Here is a 24,155-nt window from a genome sequence, read left to right as displayed (position 1 = left end):
AGCTCTAAAGGTGACCCCTGCTACAATTCAATAAACAAGAAAAGTTGCTGCAGCCTGGGGTGCAGTGATTTATTTTATTTTCTGACTGATTTGCTAGAGTACAATGAGCTGGAGCAAAACCTGGGGATTTTGCAGCAGAGCAAGTGATGAGCAACTCACATTGAGTGGGCCACTTATCTTTTTGTGCATGTCAGTTACAGTATAAGTGATCAATGCAGATAGTGTAACAAACTATAAATTAGAGATGAGATGCTACAACCCGATGATATGTGAAAATCCCTCAGAGCTGGTGAGTTTGTGATGGGCAGTCACACAGCTGCAGGCACAATCATGAAGGAAGACATTCTGCCATTCTGTGCATGCTCTTTAAAAAAACTGCAAATGTATTGTTTCTTCATAAAACACAATATCGATACAGCTGCTGTTAACACGTTTCAGCCTTGTCGGCCTTATTCATCATAAATGGCTGACAAGGCTGAAATGCATTAACTGCTTGCCAACCGTATACTGTAGATATACGGTGGCAAGGTGGCTCTCCTGCGCAGGATAACGTACCTAGTATGTGATCCTGCACCCATGGGTTTAGGGCCCGCACGTTTCCCATCGCTGGCCTGCTCCCACTGTGATCAGACACCGTGGGAGCTGATTGCTGGGTATGGTGGACACAATGTCCACCGGCACCCACTGATGCTTTCTGTACACAGGCAAAACAGTGGTCTGCCTATGTAAACAAGGCAGATCGCTGTTCTGTCACTACAGAAGACATGGATCCTGTGTCTCTGCTAAGCAGAGGCACCGATCCATGCCTTCTGCTAGTACAAGCATGTAGTAAAGCACATGTCAGGCACACATTTAACCCTTTGATCGCCCCTAATGTCTTTATAGACCTTGGTCATCCATGTCTTTATGGACCTTGCTTTGTGCACTGGTTCAAATCATTTGGTGGAGGGGGGATTGGGGGGTTGTTTTTCAGGGCTTGGGCTTGGCCCCTTAGTTCCAGTGAAGAGAACTCTTAAGGCGTCAGCATACCAAGACATTTTGGACAATTTCATGCTCCCAACTTTGCAGGAACAATTTGGGGATGACCCCTTCCTGTTCCAACATGACTGTGCACCAGTGCACAAAGCAAGGTCCAAAAAGACATGGATGAGCAAGTTTGGGGTGGAGGAACTTGACTGGCCTGCACAGAGTCCTCACCTCAACCCAATAGAACACTTTTATTACAGGGGAGACTGCGAGACAGACCTTCTTATCCACATCAGTGCCTAACCTTACAAATGCGTTTCTGGAAGAATGGTCAAGCATTCCCATAGACACACTCCTAAACCTTGTGGACAGCCTTCCCAGAAGAGTTAAAGCCCGTTATAGCTGCAAAGGGTGGGCCAACTCAATACTGAACTTTATGGACTAAGACTGGGATGCCATTAAAGTTCATGTGCGTATAAAGGCAGGCGTCCCAATACTTTTGGTAATATAGTGTATTATAAAGTATAAAAAGTGGTACACGAAGAAGGTGATCCTAGGCAGATGTTTGATTTCCATTGTTCCCGTTTCGGTTGTCTAGATTATTCTGTTTTTCTCTCTCAGCTTGCGTGAGAATTCCATCAGCATCGAGGGAGCCCGAGCTCTGGCACAGGCCCTGCAGACTAACACCACCCTCACACACTTAGAGTAAGTAAGCAAGCATCCTCTGTCCACTTCACCCAATTTAGGATTTGTCTGATGCTTGTTGTATTTTACCAAATATCAGTTATAAACTCGCTCTGTACAGAAATTTATAAAGGACAATATCTCTGCCCTTACAGTCTGACGGCCAACCTTCTGCATGACGAGGGAGTGGAGGCCTTGTCTGGAGCACTGAGGGAGAACCACAGCCTGGACACTCTACAGTACGTTTCTTTATTCAACTGAATGAGTGGAATCGTTTTGGGAAATAAAAAAGTAATGTGCAGTAAAACTCCTTAATTTCCTTATAGGGCGGCCATTTAATGAACCAACAATTCATTTTTTTTGCACTGCACTTAATTCTTTTAATAAGAGAAAAGGTTTCTCCTAATGTCTTTGGGTCACTGTTTATTCTAATGTATACATTACACGAGCTGGCCATTTCTGGTCACTCTAGATCAGCCTTTCTTTACTGTTTAAACACAGAGGAACCCTTGAAATAATTTTCAGGTCTCAGGGAACCATTCCAATTCATTGGTGGTCAGTGGGAAAAAATGCCTTTTACATTGGTGGGTAGTGGTGTGGTCTGAATACCCCCCTCAGAGACAGCTAAAAAGAATACTAGTGTCACGCAGCTGGCTCTGCCAAGTGTTACTAAACCCACAACAGTAAAATCAGTCTGTATATGCAGTAAAGCATGCTTGTTATACACACTGTAGAACCTAAGGGGTTAATCCTGTGCATTGTGTAAAAAGGCTGATTGATCCTGTCTTCTCTGATCCTCTCCTTCTTCCACAGTCCCCAAACCATCTTCTAATAGAACAGAGCCTAAAGAGATTTTATTTCTTTTTGGGGAGGATGCATGTGATCAGCACAGGGCCAATCAGCACTGTCCAGACAGAGCGTCAGGGGTCATGCAGCCTCATAGGACAATCAGAGGAGGATTAAAACTCCTCCTACAAGCTTTAACTATACACTGATAGAAGTCACAAGACTGTTATATAATGCTGATAAGAAAATGTATTTAGAGTTTTATATTTACTAAAACTATTTCATTTCCGTGTACTGTGGGAGACCAGATGTAGTGAATGCAGGGTCCTGGGTTTGGTAACATTTTAAAGCTGAATTCCTGGGTAAGCAATTATTGTCTAAATACAAGAGGCATGTGTATTCTTATTTGAATCTTACTGTTTTGTGTATTTCTGTGCAGTAATGCCGCGTACAAACGAGCAGACTTTTCGACCAGACTGGTCCGACGGTCTATCCGACGGACTTTTGGCGGACTTCCGACGGGACTTTCCGAACAAATGGACTTGCCTACACACGATCACACCAAAGTCCGACGGATTCATACGTGATGACGTACGACCGGACTAAAATAAGGAAGTTGATAGCCGGTAGCCAATAGCTGCCCTAGCGTCGGTTTTCGTCTGTCGGACTAGCATACAGACTAACTGACTTTTCGATAAGAACTGGGTCTGGCGGAGTTCCGATGTAAAGATTTGAAACATGTTCCAAATCTAAAGTCCGTCAGAAAGTCCGCTGCAGGTGCGATGAAGCCCACACATGGTCGAATTGTCCGCCGGACTCGGTCTGTCGGACCAGTCCGGTCGAAAAGTCTGCTCGTGTGTACACGGCATAATTCAACCTTTCCTTGAGGAAGTTCCAAGTAGGAGCTTCCTGTAATAAAGACCGGTCACTGCTGCTCTCTCTCCTTGTACAGGGTGACTAGTCTTCTTTCCACCCCTCCTATAGTGGGTAAAGCTTATGGGTCCCTAACACAGCTTTGATCTCTGCACAGGATATGTACAGCACAATGATGATGTCATAGCTATGTTTACTATTGGGGTTTGGTAAACACCCTTTTTGACTATCCTGGAATATCTTTAAAGCGTTTGTTAACCTCCAAAAAAAATGGATCCTGTTCCCTTAAAGCATGTTATATGACACAGTGCTTGTGCTATGTCATTTGGCCCCTTGTAGCACCTAAAATACCTGGCTGATCCTGCCTGGTTGTACCCTTCCCTCTGTACGCTGACCACGATATTTCATGGCTGCTGAGCCCTGACACCGTGGTCAGCATACGTGCCTCCGTCATACGCTGCTATCTGCAGCTCTCCTGTCTCCCTCTGTCCTCCTCCTCCCTGCCTGTCAGCTCTCACTAGCGCAGCTCTGCTTCTCTCTTTGCTGCTTCAAAACGATCTCATCTTTATATTCTCCCCTCTGTCAGATAAAAAGCTGTATCCTAGTGCCTGTGCTTTATAAAAATAAAAGCAGATTTTAACAGCATCTGCCAGGGAACATGTGACTCCAGGCACCTCTCCTCCCTGCCTCCCCGACTGACGTCAGCAGGGGAATCTCGGCCCCGCCCTCTGAAGCTATCACATGGGGAGAGCAGAGAGCCTGGAGTCATGTGATCGCTGGGAGATGCTGTTTAAACAGGTAGAAATCTGCTTTTATTTATAAAGCACAGGCACTAGGATACAGCTTTTTATCTGACAGAGGGGATGATATAAAGATGAGATAGTGGCTTAACAACTACTTTAAATAAAAGTTTTCATGTCTGAAGTTCAGCTTTAATAATTTTTTTTCTTGGAAGGTAATCTTAAAGTAGATCCAAATCCTATATGAGATTAAAAGTGTTACTAAAAGCAGGACCCTGCATTCGCTATATCTGATCTCCCACAATACACAGAAGATGGAAATGCAATTATTTTAGTGAATATAAACTGCTAAATAACTTTTCTCATCAGCAGTATATAGCAGTCTTGTGATTTCTATCAGTGTCTGGCCAAACACTGATTAAAGCTTGTAGGAGGAGTTTTCATTCTCCTCTGACTGTTCTATGAGGCTGCAGGACCCCTGACCCTCTGTCTGGACAGTGCTGATTGGCCCTTTGTCGATCACATGCACTCTTTAGCAATACACACCCAACTGAGCATGTGCAGAGTGACTCCAAATGCTCTGTTCTATCAGATGGATTGTGGACAGTAAAGGAAAGGGGAGCATCAGAGAAGACAGGATCAAACAGCCTTTTTGCACAATGTAGAGGATTAACCCCTTAGGTTCCACAGTGAGTATAACAAGCATGCTTTACTGCATATACAGACAGATTATACTGTTGTACTTTATTATCAAGTTAATGTAATTTTAAAAAAATCTTTTAAATGTTCAGCTCTGTTAAAAAAAATAAAGCCTAGTGATCCTGCCATGAAGATCCTTGTTCAGGCACTTCCTGGTATGGCATGACAATTGTCTACCAATTGTGCTCCTCAGATCAGGACTTGCCCAGTGTCTATAATTAATATTGATTGTGTGTTTCTAATAGTCAGAACATGCTGGTCAGGTAATCTACTTAAAATTGGTCTTGTTTGTGACTGTGAAAGAGAAAGTAGAGACAGAACGGTCTGTGTACTCTGTAAGAGCTGTAGAATATTTTGGCAATTTATACAATAAAGTGGAACTTTAGTCAGGAAATGAAGTCCTGCTAGATCACTTCAAGCTGACCCACTTTGCAGGTATAGCTATGTAAAACATTAAAGATAAGTGTCTATACTGTTTAATATCCAATACACTGTCTCACCCTGCTCTGCACATGCTCAGTTGCTCTCTATTTTAGACACTGTTGAATTTGTAGAGGCCAATCTGCTGACACCCTTAAAGCAGAATTAAACCCTCCTATCCTTTACAGCCATGGAAGCTGCTTCTGTTTGATCTGCAACTCTCATGGTGCTGCACGTGTGATCAGTTATGACATCAGCCATATGATGGTTTGACAGTTTAGTTGAGGACACAAGCAAATGTGACAGTTAGAGATCCCGACATTCCAGGAATGTACAGTAACTGTTTTTTGAAACCATTAAATCAAAGGGTTTAGTTCCACTTTATGATTTCCTGCTGCTCAGGGGCTCTGGGCTTCAGCAAAATGGCAGCCTCCAGCAAGAAGAAACAGGAGCAATGCTGGAGGCAATTTAAAGCACACATTAATTTTGTTAGCATAATTATTAATGAGGAATGTATGTTCTTTGCTAAAGGACATTCTTTTTTATCAAGTTGTTATGGGTAAAGTTCCACTTTAATAAAATATTGTCATTCACCAGATGGAGCAAATTCAATTGCTGGATAACCTTCCCATATTACCTTGACTCTGGTCTTCTGTCTTTCAGTCTCCAGTGGAATTTCCTACGAGTGGGGTCAGCGAGGTCCCTTGCCGATGCTCTTCGAGTGAACACGTGTTTGCGCTGTTTAGAGTAAGTGTGCCATGTATTTGCACTTAGTAGTTGTGCAGCCATAATGATTGGGTCCCAGTGTAAAATGTGACACAAAACCCTATAAGGCCCCATTTACACCTCAGCGTTTTGGAGCTTGAAGCTCCAAAACGCTGGAGGAGAAAAAAAAAAATCAATTATTCTCTATAGAGATGGTTCACATTTCCACTACAAGTCGCCCGAAGCCAAACTCCTGAAGCTCAAAAAAGTTCCGGAGCTTTTTTTTCAGCTCGAATCAGGCAGATTTGAGCGTTTTTGGTGCGTTTTATTCCTATAGAAATAAATGGAAACGCGCTGTCGCTATTTTCTGCCCAAATTAAAAAATCTAAAAAATAAGTAATAATGTATGAATAAATGTAAACTAAATACACAAATAACTAAAAATCATCATAAATAAATACATTAATAATATGTAATAATATAAAAAAAATATTTATTAACCCCTAATCTTAAAAAATAACAAATACATTATTATTATTATTATACAGGATTTATAGAGCGCCGACAGTTTACGCATCGCTTTACAACATGAGGGCAGACAGTACAATTAGAATACAATTCAATACAGGAGGAATAAGAGGTCAAGTTATACAAAAGCTGTGGGAGATGAACTAATGGAGAAAATAGTGCAGTTGTTAGATGGAGGCAGGATAGGCTTCTCTGAAGAGGAAAGTTTTCAGGGATCGCCTAAAAGTGGATAAGTTTGGAGACAGTCTGACAGATTGGGGTAGGGAATTCCAGAGGATGGGCGAGGCTCGGAGAAGTCCTGGAGGTGGAAATGGGAGGAGGTGATGAGGGAGCTAGAGAGCAGGAGGTCTTGGGAGAAACGAAGAGGACGATTAGGTTGGTATTTTGAGACTAGGTTAGTGATGTAGCTGGGGGCTGAGTTGTGGATGACTTTGTAACTTATTGTTAGTATTTTGAATTTAATTTGTTGGGCGAGTGGCAGCCAATGGAGGGATTGGCAGAGAGGGGTAGCAGACACTGAGCGGTTTGTAAGGTGGATGAGTCTGGCAGCAGCATTCATGATGGACTGAAGGGGGGACAGTCTATGTAGAGGTAATCCAATGAGGAGGGAGTTGCAGCAGTCAAGGCGAGAGATAACAGGGAGGGGGGTGTTGTTATTGTTTGCCCTCCCAAAGAAAAAATGACCACCGGCCGCCACTGATTGTGTAATAAGGACTACCTAAATAATGAATTTCCTTTACAATCAGGCAGACACTTATAGTACCTAATTGTAGATCTAAAGAAAATTGTACAATCAGATTGGAATGTGTGTGACCAGCTTTACTTTGTGTGTGTTTGCAGGCCAAATTATAAAAAAAACTGCAGAGACCCACCTGTGGTTTATTTAAAGCTTGACTCCAGCTGAAAAGTTTTTTTTTCCTGCCATTGTAGAGATTATTTCCTCGCTTCCTGTGTAGTCACTGAGTCAGTAAGTGAGGATAATCTCTCCAACGGGCCACAGACACTAACTAAATATGTTTTGAAAGCAGAGTGGGAAAGGGTGAGAAGCTGTCAGATGTTTATTGTCTCTCTATGCTTGCTGGGGAAATTCTACCATGTCCTGTGTGGTTACCTGGACAGGAAGTGAAATTAAATTAAAGACATAAGTAAAAACTAAAAATGGTTAACAACCCTCCTCCACTCTAACTAGTGCCAAAGTATAAGCTATGGCTGGGGACAGGCTTCAAATAAAGGGAAAGGCTTCCAACAAACCATTAGAGTTTTATAGAAGTTGGAAAATCTATGCAAAATGAGGGGAAGATATATTTTTTAAAAGAATCAAGGAAACAGGTTTAAACTATTTATATTTATGTTACACCTTGCTGCACTTCAATAAACAGAATATCAAGATTTGTTGTATTTTCTCATTAGTCTGCAGGAAAATGCCATCGGAGATGAGGGGGTGTCTGCGCTCTGCAAGGCTCTGCAGGAGAACTCTACTCTTTCAGCTCTCTAGTAAGTGAAGTCATCAGTACAATGAATGTAAAGAAGCATACAGACAGTATAGGAATACAATAAGCTCACTAATGTGCCACCATCCTCTGGGCAAAAGGTGCCTTAGGAACCCTTCTTTCTTTTTTGCTTTTTTTTTTTGCATGCTTTAGCACTGGTTTACACCAGTGCGGTTTTGAAATTGCGCTACTTCATTAACAGAAGTCTATGCAAGTCTCAATGAAATCGCAAAAAAGCCCCTGTGACTTAAGTCACCACGATTTGAACGGCTCCATTGCCGGCGTGCGAACTGACAAATTTGCGATTTGTCATGCGAACTGACAAATTGCATTGGTGTGAACCAGGGCTAATCGATATGACCAGACAAATGATCTGTACTGTGTTGCAGTTTTTTGGCAATTGCGCAGTCATGCAACACTGTACATAAACTTGATTTATATCATTTTTTTCCCACACAAACAGAGCTTTTGATCACCACTGTTTTTTGTTTTTTTTAAATTTTTTTTATTATATAAATATTATTTGTATTATTTATATGTATAATATACATTTTGAAAAAAAAAAAAACATGTTTCCTACTTTGTTTTAAAAACATATCCAAAGCATGGACCAATGTAACTATGTATATACCATACCTGGTCAATGTCCCTGGAATTGGGGAATGACAGAAGTAGACACCGCTACCCACTGATCTCCACCCGCTTCTGGGTCCCACGCAGAGTGGACGGCCTGATGCCCTGGAAACACACGAGGTTGGCTGCACAGCATGGGCACCATTTAGAGAATGCTTTGTATTTTCTGAATAAATGCAAATTGTTCTTTGATTGGATGAGGCGCAGAGGCGGTGGTGGTAATGGATAACAAATAAAATAAAAAGTGTATTTGTTATCTCTTACCTTTAGTCTATAGGTGTGTTAGCTGCTATTTTTTTTGCTCATTCTTTCTAGTGCAGCGCTGTACTTAACCCCCCCCCCCCCTTTTTGTATTATTTAGGTGGTAATGGGAAAACATATCTTTGTTTTCCTATTAACACCTCAATCCAGAGGTATTGCACAATATATCAGCATGATGTTTTGTTTCTTTCCTTGTATTACTGATTGACAATAATGTTGCAGTTTACAGGGAACCGCCATTGGACCGTCCGGGGCACAGGCTCTGGCAGAGACGTTGCTGGTCAATGAGAGTCTTACCACTCTTGAGTGAGTATGTTCAGGTCATTTTCAGAAGTAAATAACTAGACACCACATTATTTGTTTTCAGCTATTAGTCTCTGGTCCTTTGGAAAAGCTTTCCACGAGTTTTTGGAGTGTGTCTGTGGAACTTTGTGCCCATTTGGCCAAAACAGCATTTGTGAGGTCACGAAGAGCTGGATCACAATCGACATCCCATAGATTCCAAATGTGATCAATAGCGTTAAAGTCAGGGCTTTGTACAGGCCACTTGAGTTCCTTCACTAATCAAGCTAAGTCTTTGTAGAGCTGGCTATATATGCTACAGCAGGGGTCTAAAAACTTTTCAAACAAATGGCCACTTTATTGTCCTTCAGACTTTAGAAGAGCCGAATTGTGGCCAGTGGGGTAGAAAATGTCCAGTCATCAGTGAGAATAAATATGGCCTCATGGTTGGTGGTCCATAGGAGGAGGAGTAGTGCCCCTATTAGTAGGAGGAAAAGTGTCCCATCATTGGTATCGGTGGAAGAAATAGTGCCCCATTATTGGTGTCAGTGGGAGGAATAATGCCTCATAGCAGTGGGGGGATTAGTGCCCCAAGGGCCAGATACAGGCTAGCAAAGGGCCAGAGCTTGAAGACCCCTGTGATATAGTATTAACAATACCCTCTCACTGCAGTACACCTAAACTCTTTACATTGGAAGGATTTCCACCTACTACACATTTACATTACAGTGTAAGTGTGATAGTAAGGAGTCCACAATTTTTTGGCCATATACAGTCAATAGTGCCCCATGCCACTTACACTTTAACAGCTAATAGCACTATGACTTTACTAAAAACCTCTTTCTGACACACTAAAGCTTGTATTGTTGTAGACAGTGCTTTAACCTCACTGAGTACCTTCTGCTTTTGCGTTTTAAGCCACTCATGGCATATAGGTGTAAGTGTCTTCATGAACATGACTCCAAGAATAAAATATATGTTTTGACCCATCACTTTATAATCTTAGAGATTGTTCTGTAAGTACGCGGTAACAACTAACACTAAAATTGTGTCTGCCAACAGTCTGCGAGGGAACCACATTGGCCTTGTAGGAGCCAAAGCCTTGGCAGGAGCCCTCAAAGTTAACTGCTCTTTGAAGATCCTCAAGTAAGTACCAATAGCCTTATAAACAGAGGGGACTGCTGATCAATTCAAACTGAGCCTTGTACAGAATTATCACACTCCATTCCTCCTAAAGTGAAAGTTTAATGGTTTTTGGTTATTGTTTGTGAAAGTTTACAAGTTTATCTATTTTTTTTTCTTTTTTTGTTAATTTTGCCATTACCCACCTAAAAGGGTAAGAGGGCACAGAGATATTACCCATTACACATGCAGATTTGCTCTCTGCGTTGTATTACTGCACAGTGGTTGGTCTTTTATATTTTTGTTAGGGCCCACGCACACCAGTGTGAAATGGTAGAATGTATGTTGGTGCAATGCAGTGCCATTCTGTATGGCACCCCAACACATCTGCGATGCAACGAAATACAATGCATTGCAGTGCACTGGAGAAAATGGTTCATGCACAGTTTTCATCGGTTTATTGTGTTAGGCAGCCCAATCAAATGAATGGGCTACCTTAAAGTGGAACTTTAGTCAGAAAATTAATTCCTGCTAGATCACTTCAGGCTGGCTCCTTTTGCAGGTATAGCTATGTAAAACATTACAAATAAGTGCCTATACTGTGTAAAAATCCAGTAATACACTGTCTCACCCCTGCTCTGCAGAAGCTCAGGTGTTCTCTAATTTTTGTCATTGTACCAAAAATCAGAGCTACTAGAAGCTGATCTGCTGGCAGCCTAAAGATTTACTGCTGCTCAGGGGCTCTGTACTTCAGCAAAATGACAGCCTCCAGCAAGAAGAATTAGGAGCAATGCTGGAAGCAATTTCCAGCACACACTAATTTTGGTAGCATAATTATTAATGTGGAATGTATGTTCCTTGCTAAAGAACATTATTTTTTATGCAATTGTATTATGGGTAAAGTTCTGCTTTAATGCAACAATCCCATGAATAGGCTCTTATTGTGTTAGATATAGAGATTTGTAAATTAGCCACTAGATGGAGTTAGCATTTCAGTGCAATCAGATGCTGAGATAAGAGATCAGTTAATGGGAGCATAATATTTGGGTCACCACACACGTTACAATTTGACCATATATTCTTTGCACTATCAACTTTTGAGTTACCACAAAACTAATAACTCAGCACAGTGGCTAAGTGGTTAGCACTTCTGCCTGGCAGCACTAGGGTTGTCGGTTCAAATCCCAACTATGGCAATACCTGCTTGGTGTTTGCATGTTCTCCCTGTGCCTGTGTGGGTTTCCTTCCACGCTCCAAAGACATGCTGGCAAGGTAATTGGCCCTAGTATGTATGAATGTGAGTTACGGACCCTAGAGTGTAAGCTCCTTGAGGGCAGGGACTGATGTGAATGTGTAACATATATGTCAATTGTCAGGGCTAAATAAGTACCTGTAAAAAATAAATCGGTTATATCTAAAAGTAGACTGTACAATTAGATTTGTTAGCATGTGGCCAACCTATAGATTTTCAGCATTTTCTGAACAAAAGTCCATATGTGAGAAGCAGCAGTAAAGCACAACTACTTGAACAGGAGGCAGAACCTGTATATCAGGGATATGCAATTAGTGGACCTCCAGCTGTTGCAGAACTACAAGTCCCATGAGGCATAGCAAGACTCTGACAGCCACAAGCATGACATGTAGTTTTACAACAGCTGCTGTATATGTAATGAGCAATAATATATATAGACAGAGAATTATAAGAGTTGTGCAGATGACAGCTTGTATTGTATCGTTCCAGCCTGCAGGAAAACTCTATTGGTCTAGATGGCGCTATCTGCTTGGCAAACGCCATTTCGGGAAACTCTTCTCTCCTGTCTCTCAGGTATGCAATTTTATTACTGGTCAGAGTTTTGTCTCTTCTCCTTCATTCCACAGGTCCCATAATATGAAGAGTAACAGACAACTAGAGACAACTAGAGGCTTTGCTGAGTGATCTTTGAATCACAATGGTGTTACTCATTCATCTATCAGTAGCATCACAGTACTGTACTTGGTCGTCTTCTGAAACCCCCACTTATTATCACCTTATGACTAAAAGCAGATATTATGATATTTAAACACATTTCCTGTATAGAAGCCTTTAACACAATAGGTTGATTCATATTGAAGATACACATATGGGTCCAAAAATACTTACAAAAAAAAGAATCAGCATTCTGTGTACAGAGTGTGGCTGTAAACATGCCGTACACTGAGCTCTAACATTAGATACTGGATTCTAGTCTACAAGCTAATTTGCTGGGTGCATATTCTGCACTTGGATCTGCATCTGCTTGTCTGCTGCATCATGTGGTCAGAAAAAATCAAGACATTTTAAAGCTGCTTACAAACAGGCAATGGCGTCCCTGGGGGAGGGGGGGGCAGAGGGGGCCCTGACCCCCCCCCAACATTATGCTGTGCCCCACCATGTGCCCCCCCCATTAAATTTTTTTTTTTTTTCAAAAAGGCAATGACTTTTTGTTTGCATTCGTAGTGGATGTGCCACATCTTACTCGGGCCACCGCTGGAGTAACACAGTCTCTATTGAGAGGGAGAGCATCCCCATTCAGCTCCTGTGGATGATTCCTCCCACCCCCCTCTGCTCGCTGACACTGCATAATGCGAGCGCTCTCACAACCACGGCCGCCCGATCTGCTCCTTCCCCTGCATCCTCATTGGCAGGGAGAAGAGCGAGTTGCAAGAAGGACTCCACCAGGACTCTCAGTTACTGAAAAAACAGACTGATTTCTCCCATCCTTAGGCTCAGTTCACACAGGGACGACTTGTCAGGCGACCTAGTCGCCTGACAAGTCGCCTCCCGTTCTGTGCTATGGAACCGTTCTAAGGGGAGCGACGCAAGTCGTTCCGACTTAGAAAAAGGTTCCTGTACGACTTTGGGGGCGACTTGCATAGACTTCTATACAGAAGTCGTTTTGCAAGTCGCCCGGGCAGTCGTGTGCAGGTCGCCTCGGTGAGGCGACCTGCAAGTCGTGCCGCCTCTGGTGTGAACCGAGGCTTAGGACAGGAGAACCAACCTGTAAATTCCAAGAGATGCCAGACTAGCACTGTCAATAGCAAGGGCAGGACAGCAAGAGGAGGCTAGGGAACAGCACAGTGGCAGAACACCAGGGCCGGTGGCAAGACAACCTTTGCAAACCTGATAGTTCTCCCACTGCTTTGGACCCTTATATTTTGTTGGTATGCTGGTGACATATATCTCTTGTTTTCTGCCACCCTGGAGGAAGTAGGAAGGGAGCTCACTGCAGAACATGTGAAAGGGCCCGTTGTGGGATCATAGTAAAGGGCCCCAGGATATATATATATATATATATATATATTTGCATTTTATAGTTGCCCCCCTACTTTTGTCCCTGTCCCCCCATGTGCCCCCCTAAATATGAAAGCTGGAGACGCCACTGCAAACAGGTCGCTGCCAGGCATGCTTAAGGCTGGGTTCACACATGTGCGGTGCGAATTCCAGCTCCGTTTTCTCTGCGAAGAGAAAAACAGCTGTTCAGCAGTTCCTCTCCATTGTAGCTGCGGATCAGTGAGCAGGGAGAGGGGGAGAGGGGAGAGGGGGGAGGTGTAGTGAGGAGGGGAGAGAATTTGTGTTCAGAACGGAATGCATCTGTGAATCAGATGCGTTCCCATAGAAGATCATTTGCTTGTAATTCGCACCGCAGTGCCCAGAAAACGCACACGTTTTTTGGGCAATGCGCAGTGCGAATGCAACGCACATATGTGAACCAGATGCATTCAAATGAATGCATTTTAAAATGCCCTGCGAATTGGATGCAGTGTAACCGCATCTAATTTGTATAGGTGTGAACGGGGCCTGAATGACTCAGCTATCAAGGAAAAGATCCTTCTGCAAATATCCAGGTTTGTAACAGGTGAATTGGGCATCTAGCGCTCAGGAAACACCATAGTGATCAGCCAGGTAAATCCATCTTGGCTGTATACAGCTAGATCGGACAAATGTAATGTATTCTCTGCCGGTATCCTCAGTGCTGGTGATTAATCCATGTTACTGCTTTCATTGATTTATTTATTTATTTTTTTTGTTTTAGCCTAGGTATCCACTATTGCGACCTGAAAATCGCGTGATTTTAATGTGACTTGAAGCAATGCCTGTGTATTTTTGAGGTCTATGGACCTCAAGTTGCATCAAAGTCTGACCAAAGTAGTGCGGGGACTACTTTGAAGTCACACGGATATGAACGGTACTCATTGAAAATCATGGGGTACAACTTGTCATGCAACTTTGCAGCCCCAAGTCGCATGATAAGTTGCACTAGTGGAAACGTAGCCTTAAGCACCACCTGATCTGGGAGTTTTTTATTTGTTGTCTCCATACTGATGTTTATATTCTATAACTCCCTCTTACTTATAATAGTTAATGTGACCATGGGATTTTTGCTATACAGTTTACAGGGGAATAACATTGGGCCTTCTGGTGCCAAGGTGATAGTGGAAACCCTGAAGAGTGACGCTCCGAACTGCACGGTGACCATATGAAGGACCAGAGGACAGCGCAGTGCTTGTACAGGACAAGGTTAGGCACTGCAGGAAAATGAGAGCAATGCAATTCAAAGACAAGAGGATATGAACTGTTATGATGAAAACCCAGCCTGTGGTATTATAGAGTTTGCTTCTCAATCTATTAAGTGCAATACCCAGCAAATCCATATTTTATCCACATTAAGGCAGATCTCCTATCTGCAAGCACAAGTGGGGAGCTCAAAAAAGTGGCACAGCGCTGCTGGCTAAGGACTCTAGCTGTTTGATGATTCCAGCTAATAGAGGTTTATCGGTCCAGAATATTCTACGTCAGCCTTGGAAACTCCTTTCTTTCTGTTGTATAAAGGATGGAAAATTAAACAAAATTTCCCTATTGGGGTCATGGACAACAATAAAAACTTGACAGAACTATTTACCCTTTCCAGGTCTATTCTAAACTGACAAAAAAAAACTGACAGAAGTTGGGCTTTAAGGAAGGAGTGACTTTCTGTGTGTAGATCACTGAACTGAACCCAATGCCCCATTCACACCTCTACAATTTAAAGTAGTTCCATTTTGGATAGAGTAAGGGAAGGTTTTACCCCTGTCAGTTTTTTTTGCCATCCATGTCCCATTGGGGAGAGACTTTCCTTCACTTCCTATCCCATATACACAACAAGAAGTGAGAGGAAATCCCTCCAAGGTAAGGGAAATCACTGAAAGTAACCAGAACTAGTGTCCCCACTGGAAAACATTCCCTCTATTCCAGTTCTGACAACCATTTAAAATTAAGGATTTTCTTTCGCAGTTAACGATCACCGGGACAAATATAGAGGATGAATTTCCCTAACAGGCACACAGAACGCAATAAAAAACTGACAGGTGTTCTAATCCCCCTCAGTTACAGGTCAATGCATGCTCACAGCTTTGTCATTGTATTTAATGGTTGTAGTTCACATCTGTGCACTGCATTGAGCAAAAACTGCAGGTTTGATTTTCAACACCAATTGTGGGCCTTGTTAACGGGACCCCCTTCACTGCTGTCTCTGTATAGCTTGTGAGAGAGAAAGTACAGGCATACCCCACTTTTAAGTACACAATGGGTTTATTTACTAAAGCTGGAAAGTGCAAAATCAGGCTCCCTTTTGCATAGAAACCAATGAGCTTCTAACTCCAGCTTGTTCAATTGCCCTTTGGTAATAAAACATGGAAGCTCATTGGTTTCTATGCAGAAGTGAGCCTGATTTTGCACTTTCCAACTTTATTAAATAAACCCCATTGTGTACCGGTACTTAAAAGTGGGGTATGCCTGTACAAAAGTGATCATCTAATGCTGGGCTGTCAAAGACTGCAATGCTCCAGGCCATGGAAGGAAAGTCAAAATGAAAGCCAAAATGTTTTACATTGTTTTGGATACAGCACAGAAGGGTCCCTACTGGGAAGAATTCCCCTCACTTTCTGTCAGGACTACATTTTTAGTACAGTGAAGAAGGATAACAACCTCTGACAATGTTGTTATAGTTGTTTGTGCCTTCCTGTCATAACTATCCCTCTCATTTCTTGCATGGGTGTCACAAGTGCAAGAAGTCAGGCAAAAAAAAAAAAAAACCTAGGGAAAAGTGGGCCTTAAAGTCAAATTCCACCTAAACCTACTCCCACCCCCATTCTAAGATTCCCCGTCCCGTCATTGATACAACCAGGTAAAAGAAAAGATGTCTATACTTACCTATTGTGAAGCTGCTCTAGTCTGGTCACATGATCAAGTCCAAAGTGCCGACTTCAGTGTAGAGGAGGGACAGCCGACAACGCATGCCCCATAGTAATCCTATGGGTGATGTCAGGCTCTGCAGCTGTTGTCGCTGCCTCTCCTCTACACTGAAGCTGTCACTAGAGTGATCATGTGACTGAACCAAAGCGGCTTCAGAAGAGATAAGTATAGACATCTTTTCTTTTACAGGATAGTTAGAATAGTCTTAGAATGGGGGTGGGTGTAGCTTTAGGCTTAGTTAGAATTTGACTGGAATTCCACTTCAAATGTTTAATTCTAACATCACAAATGCAAATAACCTATAAATGTGTAAATATTCAAAGAATGTTAAATAAAACTGACCAAAAATTATTATTGTTTCCCTTTTAAATGCCAGTCATAAAGTTCAGGTCTTAAAGGCTTATGTTACCTTGCTAAAACAAATCAAGTGCAAAAACAAAATGTATAGCAGCTTATCAGTCCTTTGATGTTGTGGGTGCATTAGTTTCCTTTTTCTACTTTATTTTCACCCGGTGATCCTGCCAGTAACACATTTCTTGTCCAAGCGTGACGATGCTCGACACTCTACTTTATGTTGTCACCCTAAGGCAGGACTACAGAACAAAAAGGAAAAAAACGCGCTATGAGTGATATATACAAAAGTCCAATTGTGAAGTCCCATATAACATAAAATGAATAGTCCCAATTACAGTCCAGGCAAGGAGGATAAGTAGGTGATATAAAACTTCTTCCAAAGGAAACAGTAATGGTGAACACAGTAAGCAGAACACTCCAATATATATTGCGCTTACCAGAAGTAAGACATAAAAGGGCGAGTGGCTTAAACCCAGCCTGGGCCTTTAGATGTACACTCCAGATGAAGCAGGAAGGGCGCCCTCGTCCCGTGTATCCACAGATATAATTCAAAAAAGGTATAACAAAAATATAGCGTAATATTGTTTTTAAAAGGCACGCTAAACCAAAAAAAGAAGTGACACTCTATTAACCTTAAATCACGTGTGATCATATAAAATCCTATGCTGAATAGCTAGGACAATATGGTGAGTATCATGCAATCATGCAGAAATAAGTGAAAATAAAAAATTATGAATGTAAATTTTATACGGGTGAAAAATGTAACGACTTCCAAAATCTCCTTACCAGATATAATTGGACAGTCGACGTGTATAAAACACCCCAAGAAAATGTGAAAGGTTGTGGAGAAAACTCCCACCAGGTGCTGAGAAAGCTAATAGTACGAGCTGCTTACCAGAAGGCAGACCCTCGTATGCAGATATAGTGAAAACAGGAACCAAACACCAAGGAACAGATATTTAAACGGACCTCCGGGATTGTCCCCTTACCAGACAAATAAAGCAAAAAGGCAGATGTATTACGATCCCAGCCAGGCTCCCGACCGGAATGGTGTGCCTCGTCTTGCCCTCTCTGTCCGGACTCAGCAGCACATATATAATGAAGAGCCAATAGTGTAATACACTGCAATCCACAGGTGGCCTGAAGCAGAAGAAAAAAGAACCTTTAGCTTTCTCTATTAGCTTTCTCAGCACCTGGTGGGAGTTTTCTCCACAACCTTTCACATTTTCTTGGGGTGTTTTATACACGTCGACTGTCCAATTATATCTGGTAAGGAGATTTTGGAAGTCGTTACATTTTTCACCCGTATAAAATTTACATTCATAATTTTTTATTTTCACTTATTTCTGCATGATTGCATGATACTCACCATATTGTCCTAGCTATTCAGCATAGGATTTTATATGATCACACGTGATTTAAGGTTAATAGAGTGTCACTTCTTTTTTTGGTTTGGCGTGCCTTTTAAAAACAATATTACGCTATATTTTTGTTATACCTTTTTTTAATTATATCTGTGGATACACGGGACGAGGGCGCCCTTCCTGCTTCATCTGGAGTGTACATTTAAAGGCCCAGGCTGGGTTTAAGCCACTCGTCCTTTTATGTCTTACTTCTGGTAAGCGCAATATATATTGGAGTGTTCTGCTTACTGTGTTCACCATTACTGTTTCCTTTGGAAGAAGTTTTATATCACCTACTTATCCTCCTTGCCTGGACTGTAATTGGGACTATTCATTTTATGTTATATGGGACTTCACAATTGGACTTTTGTATATATCACTCATAGCGCGGTTTTTTCCTTTTTGATTTAATTTGGTGGGCTACACTTACGACCGCAGCTTATTTTTTCTTCTTTTTTTAAGCGCAGTTTTTTTCTTTTATTAGGACTACAGAACACCTTACCCTTTTTTTCTACTTTATAACATAAGGAGAGGTGTTCTATAGCCCTCAGACATACTGTAGCTACAAAGTCTGTGGGGTTGAGTTACTAAAGGCATATAAATATATTGTGCACTTTGCAGGTCCAGCTGCACTCATTTTCCCCAGAGCTTAGTGAATGTGGCGAAGCCCTGCTCATGTGCAAGGTAAAATACTGTGGGTTTTTTTTCCTTGCATCTGATTATTTTTTACAAAGTGAAACTTCACCTCATTCACTAAGTTCTGGGGAAAATGAGTGCAACTGCACTTACAAAGTGCAGTCTTTTGCTTTCCAGTGGTATGTTTAACAGATGAAAAGCAGGCAAATAAGAGAACTTCATTGTTGGGGTTTATACACATTTTAAAAAAAGTATTTATTATAACTGATATGTGTATATGAAAAAAATCACAAATTATATTTATTGTAAACAAAATAATTAGGCAATTAACAAAACTGCTGTACTTTTATAAAGACAGATTTACATAAAGGGGAGCTGAACACTTTGGAGTTGGACAGGAAAATGACCTTCAGCAGGGGGATTGCAGCAGTCATTTGCTCAGACAGGTCAGAAAAGAAGGGCTCTGCCCGGCTACTAGTGCCACATCAATGCATTCCTTCTTCTGACTTTTGTACAAGAGGCCCATTGCTGTCTGTAGCGCGAAAGATCCGGGGGGAAAATTTAAGCATGGCGGACATGAGAATAAAGTGCGCCTATCATCTCTAATCTGTGGAGTCCGCCAATTTGTTAGCCTGGCTAAAATTAGAAAATAGGGAGAATTACTTCTTAGGTCCTATTGCTGGAGTGTTAGTTATAATAAATTTATACTGCATTTCAAATCATTAGGAAGCAAATGTCCTGCCTAACAGCAGACACTATAACATGTGCCCCCCCTCTGAAGTAGTTTCATTTTATTACTGGGGCCAGATTTTCCTGGACTTTGTGACTAAACCTTCCAACTGCCATTCCACTGACCAATAAAACTGTTTCAGTTGCCAGAAGGAATAGCAAATGGCGGGGCTTAGCCATGAAGTCAGGCCAATTTTTGTATAACAAGGTGAAACTAAATCAGAGAGGGGCACATAAGAGGCTTTTCTTTTTTAAAGGTAATAATGGGCATCTTTGTGGTGTTTTTTCTAAGACAGGACCATTTAAGCAGCTCTGCACACTTATCAGTTACTAGGCTCACTGTAACATAAATAAGGGTGAAAGAATGGGGGAACATCTGGTTTTCATCCTAATTCACCATCAAGTGCCACTCATCCTCCAGTCATGATCCAACGTCACACCACATAATTTCCCAGAAGGTTTCAGACAGACAAATATCTACAGCTCCAACTTTCACGATTACAGCAGCCTCTCGTTGAATAGATCAGGTGAACACTGTAGAAGATATGATAAACTGACAGCAGATAAGGGAGGCTGCAGATAGAGATGAGTTGCACACAGGACAGCATTCTGTATTATTAGGTTACATGCAGTCTGTTCATTCTTAGTTTCTTCCCTTTTCTGTACACTTCAGCAAAATGCAACAATTGCTGTGTAGAAGAGAAAATGAAAACAATGTATTGTCAGGACTCACAAATGCTTCCTTTTCACTCCTGTCATTTTTCCGACACTCAATATCGGATAAAATCATAAGTTAAACCCAGTGCAGTGTCACAGACCCTCTAACTAGGAAACAATTTCTGCATCTGTGGCATCACTGGCTTAATAGATGAGTGATGAATAATACCTTTGACAAGTATTCATGTAGAATGTCAGCAGACATTTGAATATATAAAACACACTTCTTCATTTGTAAGTGGCTATACACACATTTGGGCACTGCTGCAGGGACGGCCATCTCTAGAAGTCACTGTCATGCTCTACAAATGACTTGGTTTGTTGCGATCTTCTGCTGGGTCTGCCCAGCTCTTTTCTTGGTCCCATTGTCCTAATGACCTCATCTTCTTCGTCTTCCTCCTCTTCATCATCTTCATCATCATCATCGACATCCATCTCACTGTCATCCAGGCCATCCTGTGAGAAGACATATTCAATGTTACAAAAGGGAACATGGGCACACCAAACAGAAAATTTACAATGGTGCAAAGGATTGACCTTCATCTACAACTACAATTACTATGGTTCTGGGAGATTCCAGGCTGGGAATGTGGGATGCAGACTGAGGCCACGGCTACACAGGGTGAGGGTATTGGACAATCTATAAGGCGAGGGAGAAAAACCATCAACTGGCCACAACATTCAGATGACTCTGCAGGATAGCAAATGAGAGCTGGTATTTCATTGGTAGCTATGGGTACCACAGACAGTTTACCCATCTTGCTGCAGGCAGCTTTAAGGTTTGCTTATAATTGTTGTGCTGAGAGGGATTGTGGGAGGAACTATTCAGGAGAGCGTGTACCAACCTGCTTGTTTTCGCTGACGGCATCAGGGTTATGTATCGTGGCAGGACTGGCTCCCGCCTCCGCATACTGACAGCGCGGAAATAAAAGCAAAACCAGCTATTGAGAAACAACTATCACTTAAAGCCCATGTTCACCTTTCTTGCATGTTCTGCCCGTCCCAGCTGTGCCCCTCCCTCCCTCTCCAGGCTGAGGTACTTACACCAGATGCATTAAAAACAATGCATTTCATGGTTTATTATTGAATATCTAGTTGCATGCATTTGTATCTTGAATATCAACCTGGAATGCAGCTGTTTTAGGGCCAGTTCACACCAGATGCAGTTCCGTGTGCTTTTTTTCTACACTAAAAATGCATGCACAGTGTTTCTGCACCGGAAACTGACTGGAACTGACTGCACTGGGGTGAACTAGAGCCATTGGAATACATGGAAAACACTGTGCATGCATTTTTAGGGCCAGTTTAAACCACAAAAATGCACTCATACGTTCCGGATTTGTTTTTGCTTACAGCTCACACCACACGCAGTTCCAGTGTGTTTTTGATACAATTTGCTAGGTTCTAGTACAGTTCTGTGCAGAAAAAAATGCAACACGCCCTACTTTTTTTTCTGCACCAGAACTGACTGCACTGGTGTGAACTAGAGCCATTGGAATACATGGGAAAACACTGCATGCATTTTTAGTGCAGGAAAAAAGCGCACGGAACTGCATCTGGTGTGAACTAGCACTTAGTCCAACTCAGACTGGTATTTCAGAGTTTGGTATATGCTGGTGTAATAAAACACCATTAACTTTTATATTAGCAAGTGTCTGTGTAGGCCTTTGTTCACTTCAATAGGGTTTTGCATTCCAATACAAGTCTATCGGAGTGCAGAAGCAAGTCAAATGCAGGTCAGAAGTAGGTCACCTTCAAATACTCCCGTCAATGATCTGGAAATTCTGATGGCAAGACCTTTGTCACCAATTTTGCACAAAGCCAAAACAAGGGGGCCCGCTCTCCATGGTGGAATTTTATTTACTCCCTGAGGTATGGAGTTGTCATGGTTGGAGTCCTCAAAAAGTTAGTAAAGTCAGTAGAAAGTTCCACCCACCAGACTCCACCAAAAACTGTTTTGGGTGTGCTGGCCTTTGATTATACATGTAGGCTCAATACATTATTTCGATCACTACATGTCATTATTTTCAGCAACTAGAACTGAAAATAAAAGTTACATGGCTGAAAATAAATATTGTCATTGAAGTATACAACCATTGTATAACTAAGTGACTTAAGCTCTGTATGAGGCTGCTGAATTCTATGAATCATAATGCGCAGCGATTTCCACACATGGCGTTTATCCTAACAATTTTTTAGTTTCCTCCTAAGTCTAACCTATACGTAGTAACCTGATCACTAGATGGCAGTATAGCATACAATAGGTATACATTAGATTTATTACAAGCTATCAAAAAGACATTTTTTAAAATCTAACAAAGCAAATAAATAATGTCCATTTACTGTAAGTTGTCTTTCATTTTGTAAATGGCTAATAGGCTAGGATTGCGTGAAGGTTGCTGTGTTTAAATGACACGTACCTCGTCACTGTCTCCACCGACCATTGTTCCCACAAAATGCGCTTCCCTTCCTGTAGAAAAACACAAATTGGTTTCCTTAGATTACAGGTGCTTCACCAATGTTTAAAGCTGAAGTTTAATCTGCGTATAGTTTACCTTCCCTGGTTCCTGCCTCCTCTCTGATCAACATGCTAATGACATTTAAATAAAACCTGTTTCCATTACATCCCTTATTTTAGACCCACTCATGATATCATCTGGTGCTTTTCTATGCAATGCAGGCAATGAAATCAGAGAATGCAATTTCAGTACAGGAGAGGATCCCAGACAACTGTGCAAGACTGAGTTCAGCTTTAAAGAAAGCAATAACAGTGGTATAATGATGTTGTAGGAAAACAAGTGTATTTTCAGCAGGTATAACTTCTGGGTGGGAGGAGCCATGTGTTAAGGCCATAAATGCAGTCTGTGTCTAGGATCCATGGGGCTCCCACAAGTGTTTCCATCTTGTGGCACTCAGTCCTCCCACAGCCTGTATTCCAGCCAGAGTGCGTGATCTGTGCCCACCAGGGCTCATTCACTGGTATGGTTTGCCAGTTATTCACTATAGCCGGATCCAGCATGTGTGCACTGGCTGGAATATGCGATGCAGGAGAACTGAGTGCTAAAACATTAACAGGAAAGGCCCACCTGAGTTAACAAAATCATTTGCTACCCACCAGAGAGAAAACAAATGATGCTGTTTGGTGTCAGTGTCATATCAGAAGCATCTGAGGTTTTTATTGAAAAGTATAAATCCTCTTTAAGTATACCTATTAAATTACCAGCTTGTCAGGAACGGCAGTGGAAGCAGATGCCAAGTATAACACACCTTTATGTAACACAGATGTCACTGCAGATCAGATGGGGACTGCAGCTGCCTCTGGACTAGTGATTATGTAGTTACTGTTAATCTAGTATTTTTTTTCCTCTGTGGGTGCTATGGTGTGACATGTTCACATTGTAAATACCTTGAGACATTATCCCTCTCCTCATCGGTATCTTCCCTGGTCTGTCATAATCCTCCATATCATCAGAGCCCTCGTCCTCCTGGATCTCACTGTCTGAATCTTCATTGCTGTCTGGTTGGGTGAAAAAGACAGATATGTGAGGTGTCAGGGAGGTAATATGGTGTCAACATAAATGTAGCTGCTTCCACATAGACATTCATAGCTGAACTGCATTGCATTAAATGGTTTGGAGTCCTACATCAGAATTCTGCCTCTGAGGCATAAAGTTGGCCTCTATGAATGTGATAAGCAATTCACCTCCAACAAAAATGTTTAAGAAAATCTTCATAGAAAAAATAGATGTAAACATTAAAGGACAACGGTACCTTTGTTTCAACAATATTGTTTGAGCAAAGCACACTTAAAAGAGAAGTATGGACTGTAGAAAAAAAGAAAATTATACTCATTTAAATTTATGCAACGTTGATTCCG

General features: G+C 41.8%; 2 protein-coding genes across 3 annotated transcripts in view; one reads left to right on the top strand and one right to left on the bottom strand.

Annotated features, from left to right (window-relative positions):
* NLRC3 (NLR family CARD domain containing 3) overlaps positions 1-16,790 on the top strand; it is a 62,134-nt gene extending 45,344 nt beyond the window's left edge. The window contains exons 12-19 of the mRNA XM_073636570.1: positions 1,588-1,671; positions 1,806-1,889; positions 5,832-5,915; positions 7,812-7,895; positions 9,008-9,091; positions 10,130-10,213; positions 11,931-12,014; positions 14,599-16,790. Of these exons, the coding sequence (XP_073492671.1) occupies positions 1,588-1,671; positions 1,806-1,889; positions 5,832-5,915; positions 7,812-7,895; positions 9,008-9,091; positions 10,130-10,213; positions 11,931-12,014; positions 14,599-14,689 (679 nt within the window). The 3' untranslated portion in view covers positions 14,690-16,790. The remainder of the gene's footprint in view (positions 1-1,587; positions 1,672-1,805; positions 1,890-5,831; positions 5,916-7,811; positions 7,896-9,007; positions 9,092-10,129; positions 10,214-11,930; positions 12,015-14,598) is intronic.
* Positions 16,791-19,062: 2,272 nt separating this feature from the next.
* CLUAP1 (clusterin associated protein 1) overlaps positions 19,063-24,155 on the bottom strand; it is a 238,531-nt gene continuing 233,438 nt past the window's right edge. The window contains exons 10-13 of one of the 2 annotated variants that reach the window (XM_073636569.1): positions 23,685-23,795; positions 22,699-22,748; positions 20,531-20,734; positions 19,063-20,250 (exon numbers count right to left, since the gene is read on the bottom strand). In XM_073636569.1, coding sequence (XP_073492670.1) covers positions 20,561-20,734; positions 22,699-22,748; positions 23,685-23,795 — 335 coding nt within the window. In that variant the 3' untranslated portion in view covers positions 19,063-20,250; positions 20,531-20,560. Of the gene's footprint in view, positions 20,735-22,698; positions 22,749-23,684; positions 23,796-24,155 lie in introns of both variants that reach the window. The other variant, XM_073636568.1, reaches the window with a different exon arrangement.

This window comes from Aquarana catesbeiana, linkage group LG06, assembly GCF_042186555.1.
Source record: "Aquarana catesbeiana isolate 2022-GZ linkage group LG06, ASM4218655v1, whole genome shotgun sequence".
NCBI lineage: Eukaryota > Metazoa > Chordata > Amphibia > Anura > Ranidae > Aquarana > Aquarana catesbeiana.
The sequence above is the reverse complement of the archived record's forward strand: the minus strand, read 5'-3'. Positions and strand labels throughout refer to the sequence as shown.